Source organism: Nymphalis io, chromosome 13 (genome assembly GCF_905147045.1).
Source record: "Nymphalis io chromosome 13, ilAglIoxx1.1, whole genome shotgun sequence".
Lineage (NCBI taxonomy): Eukaryota > Metazoa > Arthropoda > Insecta > Lepidoptera > Nymphalidae > Nymphalis > Nymphalis io.
In genome coordinates, this window is record NC_065900.1 from 5,101,210 (window position 1) to 5,127,540 (window position 26,331).

The 26,331-nt window shown below is 30.0% G+C and overlaps 1 protein-coding gene across 1 annotated transcript in view; it reads right to left on the bottom strand.

The window, feature by feature from the left end:
* The window catches only part of LOC126772801 (suppressor of lurcher protein 1), a 216,313-nt gene that overhangs the window by 185,300 nt on the left and 4,682 nt on the right, over positions 1-26,331 (bottom strand). The window contains exons 2-3 of the mRNA XM_050493387.1: positions 12,341-12,413; positions 191-368 (exon numbers count right to left, since the gene is read on the bottom strand). Coding sequence (XP_050349344.1) covers positions 191-368; positions 12,341-12,413 — 251 coding nt within the window. The remainder of the gene's footprint in view (positions 1-190; positions 369-12,340; positions 12,414-26,331) is intronic.

Genomic DNA, 26,331 nt, shown 5'->3' on the forward strand with positions numbered 1-26,331 from the left:
TATTATGATAACGCTATAAAAATATAATGTAAAACAATTCGAAGAAACATTCAAAATTGGTTATTAAATTTTTCTACAAGTTTATTAATACCAAAGTAATTATGTGTTTCATAATTAAAATATAATATAAATTGTTCTATAACAGACACTATAAAACATGTTTTTTATTAAAAATATATAAATAACTTACTCAACGTCGTCTTTGAACACGTCGAAATCTGTGAACATCAGTTCAACTATCTGATGCGGCGCGGCTATGAATGTGTAGAGGAGGCAGATATCCCGAGGGTATGCCAGCGGATAGTCTGGACTACTGAAAGTTCCGCGCTCCTTTCCGTTTGTAGACGTGAAGCGAATACAGGAACAACCTGGTAAAATAATTAAACTTGAAATCATATTTTTAATTTGTTATATTTTTTATTTCCACAGACGTGTTGTCAGTACGTTTGATGGATCTTCAATTTATATAAATCTTATTTAATGTGCCTGCGTGTTTATATTAGGCAAATCAAATCAAATCATCAAATCTAAGTTTTTGTGTTAATTAATTACCCTTATTTTAGTCCAAACATTTAAATCTATACTAAAACCAACATAATGAATATTCGACAACAATATATGTACAATATTTGATCTTTTCAGCTCGTACAATCTAAGTTCATTTTTCAAGTGTCAGAATATCGGAATTGCGATTTAACGAATGAATGCTGCTGGCATTCCTGCTGCTAATATACGCAGTCATGATTATTATATATTTTATTTCGTTTTTTCTTTGAAAATAGGTAAATATAAATATTTACTCGTAAACAAAACATATAAGAGGCATATAAATTATAAGGCGGTAAAAATTACTCTTATTGCTGGTTTGGCCCCAATTAAGTTCGTCTGGATTTTGATAAATATGTTGTATTTCCACCAATATTTTTTTAAAGTCCTGTTCAAGGGTGAACTGTGACTCATACGATGGTCAGCCTCAATACGAATCACAAAGGCCCCGAGATCGTTTTAAGACATGCATCCTCTGCCCTTAATTTACTGTGCTTTGTTCGTGGGTCATTTTTTCGCTATTAATCAATAAATCAAAGATGATATTTCGCTGCTCATAATGTTATATGCACAAGAGAAATAAATAAAAACAATCATCAAGTACACTCGTAATATAAAATTAATCTCTTTAAATCTGTTAAAATAAGAAAAATATAAAACCGTAGATATAACAACCAAAATACTGTTTTATAAAAAGAAAATAATTAAAAATGTTCCCATTCTTAAAACCCACAATTTTTCATTATTTTCTCGATCATTTCTTTACAAAAAGCTTAAAACAAAAGAGGACCGAATTTTAATTCTCTTAAATATTTGAGTAACACCCGAGGCCTGGAACGAAATTAGAATCGTGGATAATAATTACTCGGTCAGAACTGTTATATAATCGTAGCTTGAAGCCAGAGTCCGGAAATTGGGACGGCTTGACCACACCATCCGGCATCAAGCAATATATAATTAAATTGTGAATATGGTATAACTTTATATATTAACATTAATAATGATTGCATGTGTCTGAAAATGTCATGGTATTACCACGGTTTGGTGATTATTAACCGGTTACACAATGATAAGAAGTTTTATTAATTTTGCGTTATACATAATATGCATATATAAGCAACGTTTAAATAATTTGGTTTTATAAAAATAAACGCAATATTTATGTTTTCATTTTATTTACTAACTGTTTGTTGTTTAATTTAACACCTTATTTAATGATACTTTTAATATTTTATGTTATATTTGAAGTTGTAATTATTTCATATTTTAATATATTGTAATGAAATTAAAATATCAAAACCATTTTAACAGCGTAGCCGATATTGTGCAACTATCTTAAGCAACGTTCTCTTCTATCAGCGTCGTAGTCTATTACAGTACAGCGCTATTATATAAATAAAACAAAGCAATCTCAATTGCTTACATTCTAAGCTACTTTGAAACGAGATTGGATTTTTAACATAATTGAATAAATTAAAATTATTAAAAATTAAATTTATGATAGTGAAGAGAATTTGAATGACTTTGAAACTTTGAAGATGACCTTTAATTTCAATTTTAAGTTTAAGTGCAACGTTTATATGAAACGTTATCGGTGAAACGTTTTTAACGAAATTTAATTTACATATTTTACATGAGTTTTATACGTGCTTGTCTTTTATATTATTATGCTTATTATTCCAAAAAAGGTGGAACTTGATTCAGTTTTTATTGCACTAATTTTTTTTTTGCCGGTTAATCTCAATATATTTTTAAAGCCAAACTGATTGTTTCTTCGTTTTTAATGGACTTGTAAACCTACTTGGATGTATTATACTTTGTATTATAATAACTATCTATTCTTTTGTATCTTAAATAGCAAATTAATAATTCATAATGTATAATTATCATATATAAATACTGTTTTCTAAATAGCATTTTAATTTTCGCTTCAGGCGGTGAATGTCGTTTGGCACGAAGAACGCATTTACTGAAGGGCTTTCATAGAATAGCTGCCAACAAACTTCATTGGATAAATTAAGATCAAGCACAAAAGAATGAGCTACTTCAATAGAATTAAATGGGTTGATAGGAATTATTACAAGTTCCTTCGAAGACGGGATTATTTCGGAACATTAAGATAACATATTATGTAAAAATCTTACTGGAATACATGCACTTAGTAATATAATATTACTTATTAAAATTTAACTGCTGTATAAAGCTATTGAATATATATTATGTTTATTCAGATTTTCAACGCGTTTAAATGCGATTTTTATTTTTCTTGATGTTTCGACAGTAGTTGCCGAGGTTGCTAAAAGGTATAAAGGCGATTATAACCCAAAAATAATTTATAATATCGATAACATTTTATACCGTGAGAGTTAAAAAATTACTATTTTATATATTTTCGGTAAATTCTATCACAAGTCCTATAAAGTCTTCATTACTTGTTATAGCTTTAAAAAATAAACTAGTGTTTTTTTTTTAAATTTTGTAACCAATTTTGTATCATAAATAAAAAAATTCTCAAAGAAATTTGGAAATATAATATTGGTTTGAAATCAAACGAAGGTCAAGAAATTATAAGCACGAATTAATAATATAAACAAGTTATAAAAATAAATGCACTAAAGGCTTTCATGTTCAAATATTATTAAAGTACTTTGTATTGAAGATTGCTTAATAAACTTGTACATTGGGTCAGTTATAAACTTAGTACTTAATATAAACATTAAGATCCGCACTTCTGTAGCTCAAATTGCTGTTAATTGAAACTATTTCCCGGAAATTCTCTAGATTTACTTTAATCTTCCATTGTATTTAGAATACTGCTCTTAAAGAGCTTAAATGGGAATATTGAATTACGATTAGACAAAATAATATTAGTAAATATTGAAAAAACAATTTGTTATGATCTTTTTTATGTGAAATAGTATTTTTTGAATGAAAAACCGATTAAGGGAATTGGATGGAAGTCTTGAATTAATCTTTAGAAAATTATTTAAAATAAATACAATAAAAAAGTAATTGAAAAAAGTTAAAAAAATATTATAGAAGCAGATTATAAATAAATAAATGTAATGATGAGATCGAAAAACACTTTTATTAAAGACACGAATTTTAAATTTTATCGCTTATCAAATAACTTTTTCCTTTTAAGTGTGAGTCAACGTAAAGGTAAGTTATAGTCAAAACGTGACTTAAATATTATGTTAATAATTTGTAAAAACGGCGTTATGAAAGGGAGGTAAATCTACATTTTTCTAAAAGAAAACATAAACCAACATTATAATACATGAAATGTTTCATATTAAGAATACTATAAAATTAACAAAAATATTGATTTTACGTTAAGTTAACTTAAGCGGAGAATATCTTATTGCGTTGCATGGAAACGCAATTTAAAAAGTTATCAAACTTATAGTGCTAACGAATAAATTAGCCGCCGATAAAAGTTCCTCAGAAATCAGAAATAACACAGCTTGAAGCAAACGACTCAGCTTGATGCATTAAAGAACTATATTTTGTCATTAACAACAAAAAATTTCTAAATTCTTTAAATAAAAATACTTTTTTAAATTTTATATGTAACCTATATATAAAACGAACTAAACGCTTGACAGTCGCTAAGATTTGGAACGACCTGCCTGGGTCTATTTTTCCTGATAAGTTGAAGTCTGGAGCCTTTAAGATTAGAGTGAACAGGTTTCTTTTGGATGGGCGTGTACCACCTTCGTCTTCATCTACACTTTCCATCAGGTGAGATGGAAGACAAACGCCTATTCCATTACAACTATATATAAAAAAAAAAAACCTATATATATTTATACGTGAACGTATTACAAAGCATAGTTTTGTCGCATAAAAAAGTATTTACTACGTAACGAAAAGTATAATCTTACATTATTCGAAAACTATTGAGTCACAGATATACGAGTACAGGACAGGACAAATGTAAAAACAATAGGCACATTTCACAAACGAATTTTTAGAATAAATATTCATAGATATAATTATTATGTCTCACACACAAATCTAATTCTAATAATGCTCATCCAATCCGGGTTTATGTACACACGTGGCAGAATTCCATCCAACACAATTTCTTCACCACCGACCACGGGATGAATAACAATGACAAATTTAGCCTTGAAATCTTAGAGATGCTTGCTCGGCCTTGAAACCGAAATCTCCGCTTAAGATTCACGTATTCCAGCCATTTCGGCTTTTATCTCAATTATTATATATGATTTAATAATTACGTTAACATATAAATATGTTAGTCACGCAACTCATAATATATATATGTTATAATTAAGGAGACATCCCTTCTGGGTAGTTAAGTAACGAGTACAATCTTAAGCTAAGCACGTATATAATTAATTCTGAGGATCATGTTGCTGTATCAAAGGGCGTTATTGTTAAGTTTCTGTCTTAATGACGGTTGTATGGCACGGAGTACCTAAACTGCTAAAGTTTTATCGTAAGCCGCTTCCACGGGAATTGAACGTTTTATGTCAAGTTGAAGGTCATGTTTCTTTTGATGATTTAAGTAATCTATGCTCTACTGTTATAGTGCTGAATTTAAATGAATACACTAAAAAACGTTTTTCAAATCATAACTTCTCATTCGGTATACTGTTTTGAAAAATTCAACATAGAAAACAAAGTATATTACACATTTACAAGATTAAGCCCCAATATAAAAAACTACTTAAATTGTTGCCGGATATTACATAGAATCGTAATTTAAAATTGATGACAATCAGGTATGTGAGTATACTTGAGTGAATTTTAGGTTTTGAAGTATTTCTTGTAATGGTAACAAAAACATTAAAACATTATGTATAAACTATGTATAATTATCAAATAGAATATAAAATGAATCTTGTAAATTCATGACCCGTAATAAAAGTTTATATTTAAAGCAAAACAAAGTTTGAATAGTGATTAAAATTATAACTGTAACATTAATATGGAACGATAACAATAATTCGTGTATAGACGAATGAATTATATGCGTTCTAGTTTTTACAATAGATTAAAAAAAGAGTTTAATGGAACAAATAAAAGCAAATATGTATGTAAAGTTTAATATTTGCTTTAAAAAACGATAAGAACTGATATATATGCCATATATGCTATGTATATATATATAGTGCCGATATATATATATATATATATATATATATATATATATATATATATCGGCACCAATATTTATGGACAGAGGTATAGATAGAGATAGAAATATTAACCATTCCTTACTTCGCCAACATGCCACACACTTGAGAAGTGAGATGTTACGTCCCTTATGGCTACAGCCACTACAGCAAACTACAGTTTGCACTGATTCTTTTCAGTTTGATTCTGACCTTACCACCGAGTTAAGTATTTAAGGTTTCTAGATCATAAAAATATATAAAAGCGTACTTATAATTCTAAGGTTTCGGAAATCGTATATACATCGGATAGGCAGTTAAATTACGATCGGTAACAGGAGATAAGGAAATATTTTAGAAGATTAAATATGAAGCGGATCCATATTAATCTTTACTTTATAAATCTTCTCCAATTGGCACACAGAACGTGTAAACGATTTTAAAATTATTGAACTTTTATTGCTACATTCTTTGTTTTTTTTTTAAATAAAAAACCAAAACATAAAAGATGCAATAAAATTTACCAAAAAGGATCCATCCTTTTTCAATCCGTCCTTTTTCCAGTGAAAAACGTTTTCCAAAATTTCCCGCATTTCCTAACACGTGATAAAGTGTTAATTAGGTAGGTACTGAAGTTAGTAGCTTTTTAATGGACAAACTCGGAGCTAGGTACCGCCCGCGTTGATTTACTTCGAAACTTCGTCACTCTTTAATTATTTGCTATCACGGTCGTCTACAAGATGAAAAGTTTATCACAATATTTGCTTAAAAATATAATTTTTACTGTTTTTAAGATTAAACCTTTTTAGTTTATTATTTATTTATTTAAAAAAGTTGTTTTTTTTTTGAGGAAAACCGCCTTCACGCACTAGACGAAAAGCGCCAGTTAAGAAAAGAGAGACCTAAGACATCCTACACATACACATACAACTCTGTGGGCCAACTGTATTGTAACACGTGTCGTAAGGTTTTTAAAACCAAATTTGGTATAGCGAGCCACATTAGGGCTCACGCTAGAAATAACAATCAATTTCTAGGGTCGCCGTCATCGAAATCGATGAGGAGGACTATTTAAAAAGGACTCTGACAGCATGAAAACGACGTAATATATAGAATGTGGGTAAATGATGGAAATATATTAATATCTCATTAAAAACTCGCTGCTACCCTTAAACTTGTTCAGTACATAATGTTATTTCAAAATTAATTAACAAAAAGCAATAGTAGCTATAATAAAATAATTATTATAGTTATAGCAATACTAATACATAAGCTACTTAGTATTATAAAGTAATAACACTTAGAATTATGCTCCGATTGAAGGTAGAGTGACCCAGTGTAACTACAGGCACCAGGCACATAATATTTTAGTTCTTAAGGTTGCAGTGTAAGGGATGGTTAATATTTCCTAGTCGAACTTCTATGGACAGTGGACCACTTAACATCAGATACACCATTTGCCAGTCTGCCTACCTATTTAAAAAAATAATAATAATGTAAAACAGTAATTCTTCGTTTGAATAAACAGCGTATATTATATAATATGTTATCATAAATGGTTGTAATTTTTATTTAAAAATATTTAAATGTTCAATTTATTAAAACTTATCATGTGATAATTTTAAAATATAAATTGTTATTACCCGTTGGTCCAAATACTTTCAAGCCGTATTAAAATATAACGCTTTATACATAACGTGAATTTTACTTGAATTTTTATTACTAATTTTTATAATATTATATTACTCGTAGCTGATAGCTCGTGGCCGCATTGCAAATAGGTCGAAAAGAAAAATAATATGTAAAAACGCAGCTAAAACTCCTATCTTATGTAAAAATGGTTGTTACTATATTGAAAGTCTGCCCGGTTTTGCTAATATATATATATAAATCTCCGCTTGGCTCTAATAAAATGAACTGTCGAATAATGTTGTTTTTTCTGGGATAAATTGAATTTCTTAAAAAAAGACGTTGATATAGATAAACTTAAAAAGCAGTTTTGCTTTTTAATTTCAAATTTTGAAATTAAAAAGCAAAACTGCTTATCAAATTCAAAATTTGAGCCAAATTGTTAGAGCCGATTCCATAAAAGCAATATATGAAATCGGCGAATAGTATGTACTCGAACAGGAATTGCTCATTTAATATTTTGAAATAAGAAAATTTAAGAAAAACCAAAACGGTTTCATTTTTTTATTATTAAAAATGAAATTATTATATCTATAATCTTATATATTTTTTTCTTTTTAAATTAAATTTAAATGAGTAATGCTATTATGTAAAACTTTAGAATATAAAATTCAATTCCGTAGGTCGTACCGAATTTTAGAATCTTATGACATTCGAGACGCCTGTTTAATAAATGATCTTTGATCTTAGAGTATTCATAATGAGACGCTGTGACTATTACAATTTATCGACCTTAAAATAAAACAGATTAATCAGATTTGAACATCGTCTCTTACATACCTTGATTTAGCAGTTATTCTAAGAATGTTGCATTAATTAGATTATACTACAATTTACGAAGTCGGCGAAATGTTCTTGCGTCATTTGTCTTTTTAGAGAAGTGCTTATGACAAGCTACATTTAAAGTGATAGCTAGAATAAAATGACACAATAGTTTTTAGACAAATTTTTAGTCTCATATTCAAATGTTTAGGAATCACACACACACATACACACACACTTACACACATTCACACACGCATATACACGCCTGCGCGCACACGTACTCACGCTCACATAAGCATGGACATCATATTTATTTCATTTTATATATTTTTTATTTCTTACTTCTCATTTTATACATTTATTTTTCTTTATTGTTCATACAAACGGGAGTGGAGGCCTGGTGTTTTGTAGAACAGTTTATCTATCGCAAGCACCCGTCTTCACATTATTTAGTTGATATTTAAATTTTATATATCAATTTGTGAACTTTTTGTGAAGAAAAAATAAATAAATAAAAAAAAAATATTTATATAAAGTTAAAGCTTTTTTTATTCAAGAAGCAACAAATTTTATAATTCTGTATGTTTCAATAATCTTAGTTTATTATACGAAATCATATGTTAAAATTAAAAAATGTCATTTAAATTTATAATAATAATAATATCTAGTGTATATTTATTTTATGGTCACGAATTTACATATATATTTAATTAAAATAGGTAGACGGACAGATAAAACGGCCACCTGATGGTAAGTGGTCACACCGCCACCTTTGAAATTAAAGTGCGTATGAGGTTAAGGAACGTGTCTATAAAACCGCAGTCTCTTCCTTGCTGTGCTCTTATCGTGGCTTGGTGTAGGTGGCTAAATGTGATCATGCTCCCTGCACGCTTCGCTAGTGCACACGGCAGCATGAGGATATTCCGGTTGCCGTCCTCCTCAGTTCTTTCTAAAATATGTGTGAGTTCCTAACCTCATACGTCCCAAGTTCATGCCCTATCTTTTAAGCCCCGGAGGCTGTTTCTGGACATATAATCCCAAGGTACACTAAAACTCGTAGCCACCAAGTCTGACTCTAACAAGTCCCGACCGTTAAATATTGTAATGTTATATAATTACAAGGCCCAAATAGAAATATAATTTATGGAATAACACATATTAAGCGCATGTGGACCCGAAATTTCACCTTTAATAAAACAGATCTTCCCGCATTTTTATCGTCCTTACTTGAAACATTTGTACAATTTTGCTTTATAACGTTGGAAAGCACGAAGTGAGGGAAATAATAATTACAGTGTGCGAATTCCATACTGTAACTAAAACTCTGACTATTACATGAGTAAATCCAATGTTCAGATGATAAAAGTGTTACCAGTAAAATTATTTCTTATTTTAGTACCTATTATTGTTAGTATTAACTACTTTTTATTATTGATTATAATAAACAATAATAATAAAAAAAAACATCAAATTTCAATCAATATAAAAAATTAAATTAAATTTTTTCAATTTTTAAAACTCAAATTTAAATTGAGGCCTGAAATATGTATTTTATCCACATCACAAATAAATAAAAAAAAATAAGAATTTCATTATTAAATTTCATAAAACGTTTTATTTGTAATGTTTTTATATACTAAATATAACAAAGGTAAACTGTGCAATGTATGTGTCCAACTTTAAATTAAAAGTTATCGCTACCACCTTCATTTTTGTTAGTGTTCAGATTTCCAGGTTTATTTTTATCCGCACAATGACAGTAACGAATTTCGTGCTATTCATTACTTTGATAATGAACTATAGAAATATATAACTCAATAAGATAAACGAGCAAAAATTTAAATGTTCTAAAATGTAAATTCATGTTCATTAAATGCAAAATGATAAAAAAAAGTTTAAAAAGCGGTTGGCGCAGGGTGATAAAGAAGTCATTGCAGTAGCTCCCCGAAGGATAAAAATTACCGTGAAAGCCCGCAGAGTTACCATAAAACCAAGCACGCTTAATAATTTTACGCCAACTCATTTAATTTACATAGAGTAAGATCAGAAAAAATGCATTTGAACTTTTAACTTAACATCCATAAAAATGATCATTTTATATTATAGTGTTTGCGCATTACAAGCGTAAATATCTTTATATAAAATCTGATTTCTGAATTATTACGAAATTTTTAAAGTTATTTAAAACTATTACAACTATGCATTATATTAACGTTTATGAATGAACTATTACATATTTTTATGTATTCTTTTTTCAAAATTGTTACCTTAGTTTTATTTTGATCACTTTTCGGGTTTTTTTATTTTTCCTCCACAACGTTGATGAATATATTTAAATCTTATTATTATTATTATATACAAATCTAATGATGGAGTAGAAAATAATTTTGCACTTGGTAGTTTTAATCTTGTTTATTTATATTTTGCGCTTGGTTCATGGTGAAATAAAAAAGTTGATTAAATATATTTAATGAGTTTCAAATTTAAAGATATGATTAATCTATCATACATTTAAATCTTTTAATGAAAAGAATCTATTATGTAGAACATAAATCGACTGGTACTTAAAAAATTCTAAAACAATATAAATATAAAAAAATATATATATTTTTAATTATCAGATATAAGAAAACACAAGCCATATTAAGTTCTTATTAACTTTAAAAGAAAAAAAAATATGTGTGCATACTTTTAATTTAAATGCATCGTATTAAAAATGACACCGTCTTAAGCGCAAAGCGCAATTGAACGAAAAACATACCCACGTAGAGTATTCTTTAGTTTTGCACACCAGTAAAATACATTTGTATTGAGATCTTGACAAGATAATGATGATAACTGATGTCATAAAAAACGAATAGAGCTTATAATATAATAGATATATGCACTGAGAATCGAAATTGATATAGTTTATACTTAGGACAACAGTTTAGTGCTGTTGCTTGCAAATCAGGCTTAACTTAAACAGTCCTGCAAATTGCCAAATGGGTCGATCAAGGCTTATTTCATGAGCTACACGATTAGTTAATAACATCCACATAGTAATTAACATCTAAATATAGTCTATTCCTTAATTGCAATCAAATAACACTCTAATAATCGTTAACACAAATAATCTTCACGTCATCATCATTAGAGTCCAAATGTTCTACCGGGAAAAGACTCTCTTTAATTAAATATTTGTTACCATGTGCCGAAGGATTGATTTAAAATTTTCAAAAATGATTATAAAAATTATTTGAAAATACGAAAAAAAATATATAATTACAACATAATTCATAAACATTTTGCTCATTATAGAGCTTTGTGCAACTGGTTTGGGTGGGTTACAACTACATACACATACGAGTATATAATATATGTACATTATACATTATACATTATACCGTCAAAAAGCAACACATTTTATGTATCCACTTTGATTTGATAATAACAGGTTTAGTAATAGCCTGTTAATGTCCCACTGATGGGCTAAGGCCTCCTCTCCCTTTTTGAGAAGCCACGCTGCTCCAATCCGACAATGTCACATGTGACATAATTTCAATGAAAATAGACACATGCAGGTTTCCAGGTTTCCACACCGTCAAGCACGAGATGAATTATAAACACAAATTAACAGGTTTAAGGGACGCTCATGCCATAATCCTGTTGACACATTGTGTGTGATTGTGAGTAAGCCTATATATGTCTATGGTTACCATTTAACATCTGATAGTTTATTTGCTCCATTACTAGAACTTCCATACTTTAAGCTTATATTTATGCTTTGAAGTAAATTAATCTTTTGCATGTATTGTTGTAAGTATTACCTATTTATAAGTGATATTTTTTTCTAATTTCACATTATTATGGTGTGAAGATGTTGTCTATAATAAAAACTTAGATTTTTTGGTCATCTATTGATATATTCTCTGTCCCGTCATAGGGACTTATATTAGTTCTTCTATCTTTTTTTTAACTCATATAGGCCAGCGTTCGACAGTCGTCTTGCCTGATGTAAAGCATAGACACGGTCTCATTCTAGCACGCTTGCCTAGAAAAAACCTGTTTACTCGGTTCTATTACTAATGTATTGGATTACCAACCAATATTGGGTCAAAATGGTGGAATAAATATCCAACCATCTCCTCAAAAGCAAACTTTGTTCAGCAAATAGAAATTTATAGTCTGTTACTTTTACAACATTTACTTACTCGGGTTAACAGCCTGTCCTTCATCGACAACGTGCATTGACAAATGAAGCAACACCAGCAATGTCGCCGATAACTGAAACAAAACAAATATATTATGTTTATTCTGCTACAATTATTTATTAATTAGTAAACATAATGTAAATAGCTAGATAAACTGATATAACCGATCAAACATTTTCATCGGGAGCCTAGCATATATAATTTAGTTTCGCTTTAAGTAATAAATAAAACTCCCCTGTTTGTAAAACTTTACTGTGTATGATAACACGCACAGCACGATTCGATAACGACAAACTCCATATGAAACATCATAATATAAGTTATACAAATATTTGTCAGTAGCGAACATGGTACTCGCTACATATAGTGAATTATTACGTCGTCTATGCGTCAACAATACATACAATTAAATATTACCGTACTGCGTTTATGTGGTACGTCAAATAAAGTTTTCTTTTTTAAACAGTAAATGAGTGAAAGGTTTTATTTTAAAATCTTAAATTAATTTATAAAAATTAGAAAAACATTGAAAAATGAAAGCTTCGAATTAATATTCGTCGATGTTTATACAGGATGCATAAATATAATTGTGTATCATTATTACATATATGTTTTCGATCGATCAAAAAGACTAATTACTGGGTCTCTTTGCAAATTCTTCTCCGATTGAGTAGTTTTACATTAAAACCAAACATGAAAAATAACGATTCAAAAGTGCTCGTGCAAGGGCGTATTTAAAATCAGATATATTTTGATTTTGAATTAGTAAATCAATAATTAACGCTAAATGTTTAATTTCTTGCTTTATATTATTCAAGTCCAATTAAATACGATACGCTCTTGATATTGTAACATATAAAAACTTACTTTACTGTGATTGCGTCAAAATTAATACATTTCTGATTATTACAATAGAACAAAAAGTCGAGTATTTTTTTCTGGATATTTTTTAAACAATGGATGTTACTTACGGATACCAATCTTAATTAATATACTTAATTCTGACGTAAAAAAATAAATGAAGTGCAAGTGAATTTGATTTTTAAACCGAAACTTAATTTGGACTGATTTTCGAAAGAAACTCTTGGCCGTAAATTCCTGAAATTAACTCTCATATAAATCGCAATTATTTAGATAAACACAACTCGCTCGGAACAATTATCATTGCTAATTAATTAAAAATGCTTTCATTTTCATGTAAGGTAAAAGAAATAAACACAGCAAATTGATTTTCGAAATCTATTCACTTATTAAAGATAGAAACGAAGAATCTAAAGAAGTTCTAAAAATACCTTCTTTAAACATTTGACTAAAGTGTTAACAGATTTTCTATTGTTAAATTAGTGAAATATAAAACAATTTAATTGGTAAGCTGGTCCGTATGCTGTTTATATACTAAAATTGCCAAATATAAAAAGCATTATCTTTCAAACAATTCAAAATGCGGTTCGTATACTATATAATAAAAAAAACTATGAATATGACTCCTTATGTTTGTAAAATAGTTGTTTATTATTACTAATCTTTTTTTATAGTATAGGTTGGCGGACGAGCATATGGGCCACCTGATGGTAAATGGTCACCAACGCCCATAGACATTGGCATTGTAAAATATGTTAACCATCGCTTACATCACCAATGCGCCACCAACCTTGGGAACTAAGATGTTATGTCCCTTGCGCCTGTAATAACACTGGCTCACTCAGCCTTCAAACCGAAACACAACAATACCAAATACTGCGGTTTTGCGGTAGAATATCTGATGAGTGGGTGGTACCTACCCAGATGAGCTTGCACAAAGCTCTACCACCATTAAATCTTCATATTGATTCATGGTATTGTTTATTATATTATACTTACATGACTTTAAGCATTGTAACTGATTTAATTAAATCTAATAATAACTTTGTAAACACAAGTTCAGACAATATTCATATCAAATTCATAATATATTAAATTTATCTTACATTTTGTTTTTTCCGCATAAAAATTGGCAAAGGAATAAATTACAGGTCAAGAACGATGGAAACTTAAGAGTACGTTAAGTATTTACAAGCGGGATACATTTCAACTCGTTTTTCCTTACCAAAGTTTGTTCTAAGCAAACAACTAAAATGTGTGGCCAACGTGCAGTTGAATCCAGCATCGTTGCCGAGGAAAATTTTATTTTGTATTAAACAAACCGTGAACTTTATTTTATCCACATTCGTTTGCAGTTAAAAATGTGAGGGCCACAAATTTCGACGGTATTACCTGTACGTTTTTAGCCACGGCCACAGTTCATTTTTGGAGATTTGGTTTACTTTATAAGAATTAAATTTTTAGTTGATCGTTTTGTTTTTTGTTACTTTTCACAAATCTGATGTTAAGTTGTATGCACAATCGTTCACTACGTTCATTATGCTAGAGCAATATTTATTTAGAATATTAAGGTTGTGGAGCAATAACCTAATTATGAAGAATAGTATTCAAATTATATTCTAATGCTACAAACATAACAAAATAAGCATATATTAAATTTACTAGCTTATAATTTAAATTAAACAAGCGAATATAATTGCTCATTATATATTAATATAATGATCAGACTAACTGAAAATATAACTTAAACCAACAGCTGGTTAGCGCAATGCAATTTGCTACTGCGATAAAGGTTACGAGTTTGAAAGGTGCCCTTGCATATATTTACGTAGGCCAGACGGGGGTAGTCGTGTTTGCGTAATTGAAATGTTACAAACGTTATCATGAAAGATTTTAATTTTTATTATATAATATTCATTATACATAAATCAACAACGAAACACATCATTCGATAGGTATTTTGGATAATAAATATTCATCATCAAAGAACTTATGCAATATTATTAAAAATATAATCAGGGTTGGATCAATTCAAAGCGCAACAAACCTCTTCGTCGTCGTCGGTCTTCACAAAATAGACGAACACAACTGCTTGTTTATCAAACCCTACAATTTCCGTTAATTGATTGCAAAAGAACTCTTCCATTTTTAAGAAGTCAATAATGCATTTTTTTGTATTATAAATGTTCGTTTGTAAAAATATAATTTTTATATATATTTTCTATAATAATAATTAAAATTTTATTCCCTTCAACAAATTTTACAATAAACAATATCTCGAATAATAATACTTTAAAATTATAAGTAGAAACTATTATCATATAACAATTAATAAAAATCTAAAATTAAGTAAATTATATTTTACTAACTGTTTTGTGAATGTGTTTTTTTATGTCCGTGTTATTTAATTTTATTGACATTATTTTGAAAATCAGATGATTTAAAGAAAAAAGTCGTATGTTGTAAAATTAATCTTTTCCAAATTGAAAAACAACAACGAATACAAATTATAAAATACATTAAGATTATGGAATCTTGTTCCTATACAAGAATGGTCTTGTATAGGAACACATTATCTTTAGAAGCGGCTTCAATACCTGTTTGCTTAAAGCCGACGCTCATTGCAGGAGACTAAACTCAATAGTCGATAAAAAGTCAGCCTGCACGTATTGACTCTAAGTGCAACAACTTTCATATCTGTGATCCAACTTTACTTTCGTTATAATGTTATTAAATACCTTTACGTATATCAGTTATATTATTTTAATTTAGGGAGAATCAATGACAATCAACTTAAACAGAATGCCTAAATGATTAAAGGATCTTGTAGACAAGATCCTTTTTTTATTATATAATAATAATATCCTGAGACATTTTTCACACACGGTCATCTGATCCCAAATTAAGCTTGTACAGAGCTTGTAATTATAATATTTTTCTTTTGTAAATACCTATTTATATAGATAATTACACCCAGACTCAGGACAAACAGACATGTTCATGCACACAAATATCTGTCCTGGGTGGGAATCGAACCTTCGGCGTGAAAGGCAAGCATTCACCAAACATGCCAACCGGCTCGTCAAAATTAATACATTTAATAATATGTTACTGTCATGCGTATATAAAGTTAATAAAAGTTAAACACGTTGGATGTCCTCAGAATTAGAAAAACTTATTAATAAAAACAAGAGGCTAATATTAAGACCCTTAATCGATCATAAATAATAGAATAGCTTTTAAACAGACGCCATATTTACGGACGGGTGAAAACGGAGCCACAGCAAAAGTTATAAAAGTTCTTAAAACTTCCACGAGTTAATAAATCTCTTAATAAATTATCTTCTAATAATATTGATATTTAACTCTGTAATAAAATTTTTTATCTTTAAGATTAATAGATGATGTTGAGAAGAAGATTCCTTCGATTTTAACTCAACGTTAAGTTAACCTTAAGTTTTCAATGTCAAATGGAGTGTACTCTCAATATCCTAATAATACTGTTGGTAGGTCAGCTGTAATATGATTTTACCTACTCCTCATATTATTTGACATATAACTCTATTCTTGATATTATTTAACCTTTAATCTATAACGTTCAGTATCCGCTCATATTCCCTTTTTTTGTAAATTCTTTATTTCAAAACATAAGTTCACACACATGCCAAAGATTTACAAAGGAGATTGACAAAAAGTGGTCTAACGAGACCTATGTTCACTTATAGTCAACTAAACAGAGAGCAACTTTTAGCATGAGAAAAAAAATAAGCTGTCAGTAAAGTTATGACTATAAAAAATAATCATACCAAAAATTTTCGATTTTTTTGCTTTTCTAATTATTTCAATCCATTTTAAATGTGCGCAGATAGTTACTCTTAATGCTGCGCTAATGATGGTTCATCGATAACCCCGCGCAAAACACTATTTTTGATTGAAGATAACACTATTTTTATTTCTTTGGCACTTAGCAAATAATGAGCTAGAGCACTAATACAATCGGTTTTTTATCTGAGTATCTATTACTAGTACCAGGTACTTGAAACACGCATTGTATTTTCTTTCTTTCAAGCCGTTGATTAAAATCTATTTCAGCGAAAACCTAACACAGGACGGACACTAAGCAATATTTTTTTCAAAAGGACTTGTTGCTGTTGACAAGCTGTGCTGCCGACAGCGTCACCGGGCGGGCGGTATGACATAACATTCGTATATGCGTATATATTAACGATATTTTTCGCATAAACTGTATATGTTTTGTTACGGCCTGGTTATAATGACTTACTATTTAGTAGACTATTTTATGATATAGATCTCGTTAGTGGTGGATATTTGGACTAAGATCCATACATTTTTGGTCATGCTCCTTTATGCTGAAACGACGCATACCTTCCGCAGCATCTGCCCCTAATCATGACTTAACAACAATCCACCAACTGAGTTAATCCTGGCAAGTTGCAAGTCATTGTAATTGGCAATCCAAATTGTACTTTAAAATTGAGTAGAAAATAGATTTTTTACTTTAAATTTACTGCATTTTATAGAAGACCGACAAAATTTCTGGACATAAATATACTCTTCTTTGTTCTTGCCTTATTAAATTCAATAAATCATTACGGCATTTGCTTTATTTTCTTCCTATTCCTACTAAAATTACGCAAGTGTAATCCTTATTTCTTCCTGTATTTTATTAAGCATATCATTTCTCTTTTAAATGATAATCTAACACTGTTTTCCTAATTGGCGTTTGAAGTTTGTATTTATTGGATAACGCAGCGTTATTGCATTATTGCGTTATTATAAAAATCTGCAACTTAGATTAACCGTACAAAAAACAAAATACTTTTAACACTCGCTTGAAGTGCAGGAAATTATTGTGTTAAATGCTCCAAACGTTTGATGGGATGTACAATAAAGTATCATCTGTCCGTCTAACTTACATTTAGAAACTGATAAAATATCATTTTAAAAGAAAGTCAACTTTATATTGCTATAAATAATATTGTGTCATAACCTCGCACAAATCTGTTCCGTTACAAGTAACTTAGGCAATAACAGAACGTATATTGCGTATCGTAAATAGCTGAATGATAGAACGTAAACGAGTATTGCTTTGAACTTTGAATCCACCGATATATGATATAAAAACTTACGACATCATTTATAAAGGTTATTAAGCTGGTGATTAGTTATACGATGCTATGTCTTCTTCTTTCGAATGTCAAATCAATTATGACAGAAAGAGCGAAACAATGTTTAACCTTTGTAAGTAAGGCCGTAAATATTCTTATTGTAAGAATATATTAGACGTTTCTGTTGTAGATACCATCAAGTTGCGAGTTGTTCTAATGCTAAACAATATTATTATTAACATTTTAATTTACCTATAAATAAAGAAATTGTTATAAAATATTACTGACTAAGGCATATTATTCAATATATAGATCTGATTATAGAGACGATCAATAAGCTTGGAGTTTATGTTTATTGGTAGAACATATATTTCAAAATAGTGGTTGCTTTAAATTTATTCGATCTAAAGGCGATGATACAAAATTGCTAGTATAAAGTATATGATGTAAATAATAAGTAAAGTATATAAAGTACTCGTTTTCGCCAATGTGTTGGAGGGTGGGCAGAGGTTGGTTGACAGTAAAGTAGCCAATGCCTTTCTTTGAGGGTCAAGCTTGTTGCAAAGCAAATTTTATCAAAATCAGTTCAGCGATTTAGCCGTGAAAGCATAACAATCAGACATATTAGCTATCGCATTTATAATAATAGAATAGATATGCAGCGTATTTGATTAAAATATTTTTTTTCCATTTTTCGCTTTAATATGAGTGACCAATTCATATTCTTAGTGTTAATTAAAAATTTATAAGACCCGTTTAAAATCTATAATTGCTACATATCATTTCTTTCTCTCCCTCAAAACTCCGGGTAATTACTTTTTCAACGGAAAAAACGCAATAACTTTTTATTGACCTGACCCGCTAAACAAACTAGGCAATTAGTGTTCCTATTAAGTCTCCTACAATATAACTATACTATATAAAAGTCCAAAACGCTTGACATATTTATGACAAATACGTTTTCTTGGAAATTGTATAAGCAGTTATTGTTTATATAATTCAATATATAGAATTCTAATATAATTAGGTTTTATATATTTTTTTTTTTTTTATAGAATAGGAAGGCGGACGAGCATATGGGCCACCTGATGGTAAGTGGTCACCAACGCTCTTAGACATTGGCATTGTAAGAAATGTCAACCATCGCTTACATATCCAATGCGCCACCAACCTTGGGAACTAAGATTTTATGTCCCTTGTGCCTGTAATTACACTGGCTCACTCACCCTTCAAACCGGAACACAACAATATCAAGTATTGCTGTTTTACGGTAGAATATCTGATGAGTGGGTGGTACCTACCCAGACGAGCTTGCACAAAGCCCTACCACCAGTATATATCTGTCGTAATACATATTTTAGAATATTACATTTAACTTAATTATATATTGTTGTACCATTACATAATTAACATTATGTAGTAGATTTTTATAACAATTGAATATTCCGTTCGTATAATTTTCATCTAAAATATTAAATTACATTCAGCTGGTAGCAATATGTTCATATCCCATATATTATTATGATTCTAGCCAGCGACCACCCGCCAGGGGTCGAAACCATATGTCGTCCCACGCTTAACGAAGATTTAGTGAGTTAGTAATGTCGCATGCCTAAACCGTATGTAATATCAACGTGCTAACAACCGAATACCGTGTTAACATTCTGAAACTACCATGGAATATTAACATTATATCTTTATAGATCATCCAAATTTAGCAATGTTCAGATATTTTTTAAATCATTTAACTATTTTTCTTATTACAAAGTCAAAATGCAGTTTTATTAAATATCATTGTTAGATAATATGAAAATAGTGTTTGTTTGTTTTAAAGGCATCAGTGTATATTTCACCTCTAATGCAGATAGAATATAATCTTATTAAAGATAATTGAATATAAGAAGTGAAAAGTGTAAGACGAGAGGAAGATAGAAAAAAATTGTGATAGGTGATTACGACGCGCTGTTCTATTTTCAAATGCAACATGGAAACTTCGAAGTCAATCTCGGTATTATGATAGTTATAGTACTGACCCCTTTCAACTCTAGCGGAGAAGATTTGAAGCTTAGGATTTAGTGGATTTGTTGGAGTGTTTTCAACGATACTTCCCTTCTCCGCTGAGCACGAGATGATTCTTATGAGGACAACATCGTCTTAGTATACTTTAATATATATATTTGATTGTTGAATATCGTTAAAATTGATAAACATTTTTAGGCTCTAAGATAGTTTTTTTTATAGAATAGGAAGGTGGACAACGCCCATAGACATTGGCATTGTAAGAAATGTTAACCGGCGCTTACATCACCAATGCGCTCGTGTTCGGTCAATTTATTATACATATTTTTAAAGCTTTATATCGTTTAAATAATTAGTGGGATGCTATCAGGCAGTGATAACTAAAACTTTAAATTAAAAAAAATCAGCTGACTCAAAAATTCTTTTAAAAATATTTTTTGCAAATCTGTAAACTTTTAATTGAGACTATTCAATGAAAGAATTCACGGGTGACTCTTCGTTGGTCTAGTGGTTAGATATAAGGCGCAGATCCCGAGGTCCTCTCGAGGTCGGACTGTCAGCCCGGAGTCTTGAAGTTGGAAGAGTGTATGCTCCCGTTCCTTGGAAATCATGTAAAGTGTTGGTCCTGCGCCTAATCTTTTAATTATACTGATTCCAGATGTTGCTGCAGCATTAGGTCAGAGATACCGTGATAATATCATTGACCTCACAAGATAATTAATTTTAAATCATATTATTTAACTACAAGAAAAGTGCTGTTGATTTTTAAGCAGCTGAATAAATTTACTTCAATAGTCACATTTCAAACAAAAAAAGAAAACAAAACAAACATAGTTCAAACGCTTAGGAACTACGATGCCAAAGACATCACAAATACACATATTTTTTTCGATATACCTTGTAGGTATTAGTACAAATCGCTGTAGCTACAATTGCACATAAGCTGAGCGATAGCCCCATCATCACCACCTTAGTTAGGTAATACAGGATTCATGGCGTAATAACAATCACTCACAAAATCACGAGTATATACTGTTTACAAAATAACCTCGATAAACTAGCAAATCCTTTTGGACGAGTGACCCAGTTGGTGTTCGAATGAAAAACTGAACTATCCACAATACCTAGTATCAAATACGTGGCTGTCCCCGTACCATCATTACAATTACAAACGATGTCACAGTGTTTACAACTCCGAATATACTACAATTTATTTTTTATTTTTTTTATTTTATTTTATTGACATTGACAATGGTCAAATCAGTAACATATTATTAAACAATACCGTTTTTTGAAAAATATGATCCACTAATCTTTGAATACACGTTTTTTTATTTTAAAATATTAGTGCAGATGATTTAAATTAATCCCTACTTTAAGAAATATCGTTTTTAAGAATTTCAAAATGCCCACGGTTACGAAGATTGTTTACGCTGGCTAATACTTGAAACTGAAACACTAAAATACAAAGGATTGCTCTTTGACGCAAGAATATTTAATGAATAGTCAGACTATCACAGTATTTACCATTGTATGCTGATTCGAAGAGTGAGTGAGCCAGTGAAGTTACAGACGCAGGAGACAACATCTTAGTTCCAAAGGTTGGTATTGCGATGTAAGGAATAGTTAATATATCTTAGAGCGTCAATGGGCGGTGGTGAACACTTATCATCAGTTTATCACGTGGCTGTCTTTCTACGTCTTTAAAAAAAAAAGTATACTGAACTTGAAAAAAATATACCATCGCTGTTAATAAAAGTGAGTAGTGCTTTGTATTGTTCGGTGATAGAGTACATTAAGATGTTAAAGTAGTCTAGTCGGCCTTGGCGCGTCTTTGTCTTCACTTGAGATATTTTGTCATCGCGCTTCGTAACGTTACTTATGTTTCTTAATGCACTTCGAGTTTGTTGCACGAAAAAGATACATCTTTTTTAAAATGTTTTTATTTTATTGTAAATGATAAAATTGTAAAAAAAATAAACGCGAAGATTCTTTTCTTTAAGTAGCAGTCTAAGCTATCTAAGCTTGTCAATCTTAACAAACTATTAAGCATAATACTAAAACCATAACAACAGAAATAAACAAGACATTCGATATTTAATATCACAAATGTTTAAATGTTCAAAATTTAATTATTACAGTAACATAAGTTAATTAATTAAGGGAAAACTTAAATATCTGTTTTTGATAAGAAAATTAAATTGAGATTAAAAGATCAATTTAAAAAGCTTGTAGGATATTTTAATTAAATACTAACAAGTTACGAACACCAGCTCCGGTAATCGAGTCCTTAACTATTTCTTAGTGACTAATTGAGCGCCTCGTGGCCTCGTGTTAATGAGACAACTCTCTCGGTTTCAAAGACGTCAGCAAATACTTTGATAGTATTACGTTTGTGCAGTTCATAATGATTTAGTTGTCTTCAGCAGATTCTTAGTAGAATGCAATGTTTAACTTAACAAACTAAAGAGAATAATTGCTTTAGAATTTTGTTTCTTTTCGCGTCTCATATTTTTGACATAATGTTATGTACAAGAAGGTCGACAATTAAAAAAAATACATGCTATACATGCCACATTAAAATCTGGGCAAGAATTACAATTTTTAATTGTTTTATTTAGTTGAAGAAAATTATCTTACATCAGACACTCATGTCAGTTACATGATTGTCGGACGAAATTCTGTCACATATAAAAATGCTACACTAAGCAATCAGCAATGGAGAGGAGAAGCTTTCTTTAGTAAAGTAGGTTATTTCCATCTTATAATAAAAATTATAAAGTTTACACAAATATTGCAGAATTTCTTTTCAGGTCTTTTTATTATATTTTGCGAATCATTGATTTTATTTTTATTTTGTTTGTCAATAAGTTAGTGTAATATTCTAAATTGAATAAAGGAAGAATTCGATCCGTCTATGTTACAAAATCTTATCTATCGGCCTTAGTAAGATATTGTTACTATTCCATTTTGGACTACATAACATTACATTGTTGCTCGGAAATAGAGTTAGATATGACTGTAATAACGTAGACGAGAATGCATACAATTCTAATTGTACTGTGGACATAACTTTATATATTAATCCGCATTAATATTTCCTTTCTTATGAAATAGTTAAGTGGACAAAGATATGGGCTACCTGAGGGTAAGTTGTCACCACCGCGCATTTAAATTGGTGGTGTAAGAAATATTAATCATCCCTTACATTGCATTTACATTATTGCCTTGATGCTTGTAGTTACACCCGCTCACTCATCCTTCAAACCGTAACACAATAATACTAAGTACTGCTGACGGTAGAATATCTAATGAGTGGGTGGTACTTACCCAGACGGGCATGCACAAAGCCCTATATAAAGTAAAATTGTAAGATAAAATTTAAGAACAAATAAAAAAGCATTTTTTTAAACTGTCTATATTTTCCTGTGCAAAGAACACACTAATATAAGGTATTTGATGCGAACTCAATATAGTACTACGCAATACGTGATCAATATACAGACTGAATATATTCCGAAAACTTTAAGGAAAGATGAAGACAAAAATGACGTTATACAGTATATCCATAAATAAACTCGAACAAATAGTTATAGACAACTTTAAATGTAAAGACAATTAAATTTAATTATTTAAACGAATATATTGTATCGCGAAAGAAACTACAAAAGGATTGTAGGTTACAAAAGCCCTTTCTACTGTTCTTTTAATGTGAAAAAGCATTAAGTCTTGATACTCTTCAACGGTTCTTCGTTGCCTCTTTTGTCTCAAGACATTTTGTCATCGGCCTTTGTGTCGCAGCTAATGGATACGGATGCGGATAGATTGCTTTATTTCTTTCATTATGACGTCAAATCATTCATTATTCCGCTATATAGATGTTGCCATAGTAATAATTACGTTATATGTTATTAATATTAGCTTTTAGCTCCCCGCTTTGTTCGGAAGATCAATTCTTTTATGTAATAAATATATATAGAATAATAATAATGTCCTCCAGACCGATTTCGGCTACGGCGGCCAATCTCAAGAGAGATTAACCAACTACGCAGGAGATATTATAGTGCACAAGTGTGTGCGCAAACATAGCTGCACTCTCTATTCCCTAACTCTCATAATCCGATGGGACGGCAACCCGACACGACCGGAAAGAGTTCAGACGCAGGACCAACGGCTTTACGTGCTTTCCGAGGCACGGTAGTATACACACTTCCAACTTCCAGACTCCAATAACTTTTTATTGGCCCGACCTGGGAATTGAACCCAGGACCTCCGGTTCTGCGGCCTTACATTAAGCCACTAGACCAACGAGGCAGTCATATAAATATATATATTTATTGCACACAAGATTTTCATAACACAGCTTAAACCTATTCCAATTAAATTCAGCTAACTTTTTGTAGTGTTCAATTGATTACGATATAAGCTATTGCGATCGATAAATAATAGTCATTCAAATGACCTCAAAATTCTTTTTTTATTGTGGCTTAAGAAGCTTAACTTAAAAAATAAAAATAGAATATATTTGACATGTATTCAGGGAGATATAATTGTAAATATGAACAAAAAGCAATTATTGATACCTACTCTCTTAAAACATTGCGTATCTTATCCTCCCGTTACTTTAACTAACACGATACGCCTTGGACCTTTTTTGATTGGTTAAAAAATATCAAATTTGCTCTTCTTTCTTTTCGACTTTCTTCAATTTTGTCGTCCATTATATTTGTAACGAAGTTTTTCTTGGTGTCGTATTAAATGTGCTAACATCTCGCTTCTTTTGTTTACAGGCCTTCATTTGTAATTTTTTACGCCATTGTAATATTTTTCGCCATCAAAAAATTGTAAGCGCCTGAATGTTATTATTTTTCCACTTTTATTAGACATAACAGTGAATTATAACATTGTTTTATTATTAATTTTATAATGAAAAAACATCATATAATATTATGAAACAAATTACGTGTCATCAAATATGGGCAAGTTTAGACGTTTTAAAGCCTCTCATCAATTATAGCCCTGAAGGTTTGTTTGGTTTTCTGTAAATTCTTACTTTTTTTAAATTCATATTATTATTTTAAATACAAAATATGTTTAACCAATTAATCCTTAAATATAAATAGGGATATTTTCTTTATAGAAATTAATCTTTGAAAACTGATAAAATGACTTGTTATTCTGTTAATGTAATAAAAAACCTCTGATATAAATCATATTTACGGCTTAAAGTCTATTATGATTTATTTTTATAAAAAATCTAACAACTTACTCCGTCTCTTGATCGAATTTTCTGTGAACACATTCATTTATTTAAATGCAATAGTGTGACAATCATACAAGCTTGTCATTTTAAAACAAAAAACACGAATCGAACAAAACGAATTTTTGCTATTATCTGTCTCGGCTCAGCTTTCCACTAACAACTTCAATTTTGAACTTGGGACCTATGCTGTGAAAATAAGTAGACTCCACCAAGCCAAGCCTTAGTTCGTGCAGAAGAGAGACACCTACATTTATATTAATTAGTAAATTATACGAATATCGCGGAGCAAGGGAATATGAAACATATCAAATGTTACGACGTGAAGATGGTATGTATGTACAGTGAGTTGATATCTTAAATATAATATAGTTCATCCAATTTGTAATTTAGATCTTACGCTGTGAGTTAAAATGGTGAACATTACAGTTGGCTTTTACAATATCCATCTAGTATGAAGCCTCTATTAGGCTCTTCAAAAAAAACACGTGAACGATTAACTATAGTGTTTTGTAAAAAATTTGTAATTATATTTACAATATAACAGGTGATAAAGAAACGTAAATCTCCGTGTGAAGTAACCCTAAACCCATGTAATAGCCGGAATATTCGACAGCACCTTCAGGATTGTCGTTAAATTTCCGTTTTACATCGCGATAATGTCGCTCTCGGTGAGAATCGAGGCTTTAAGGTTTAAAGAAAGGTTCATACAATTTTTTTTA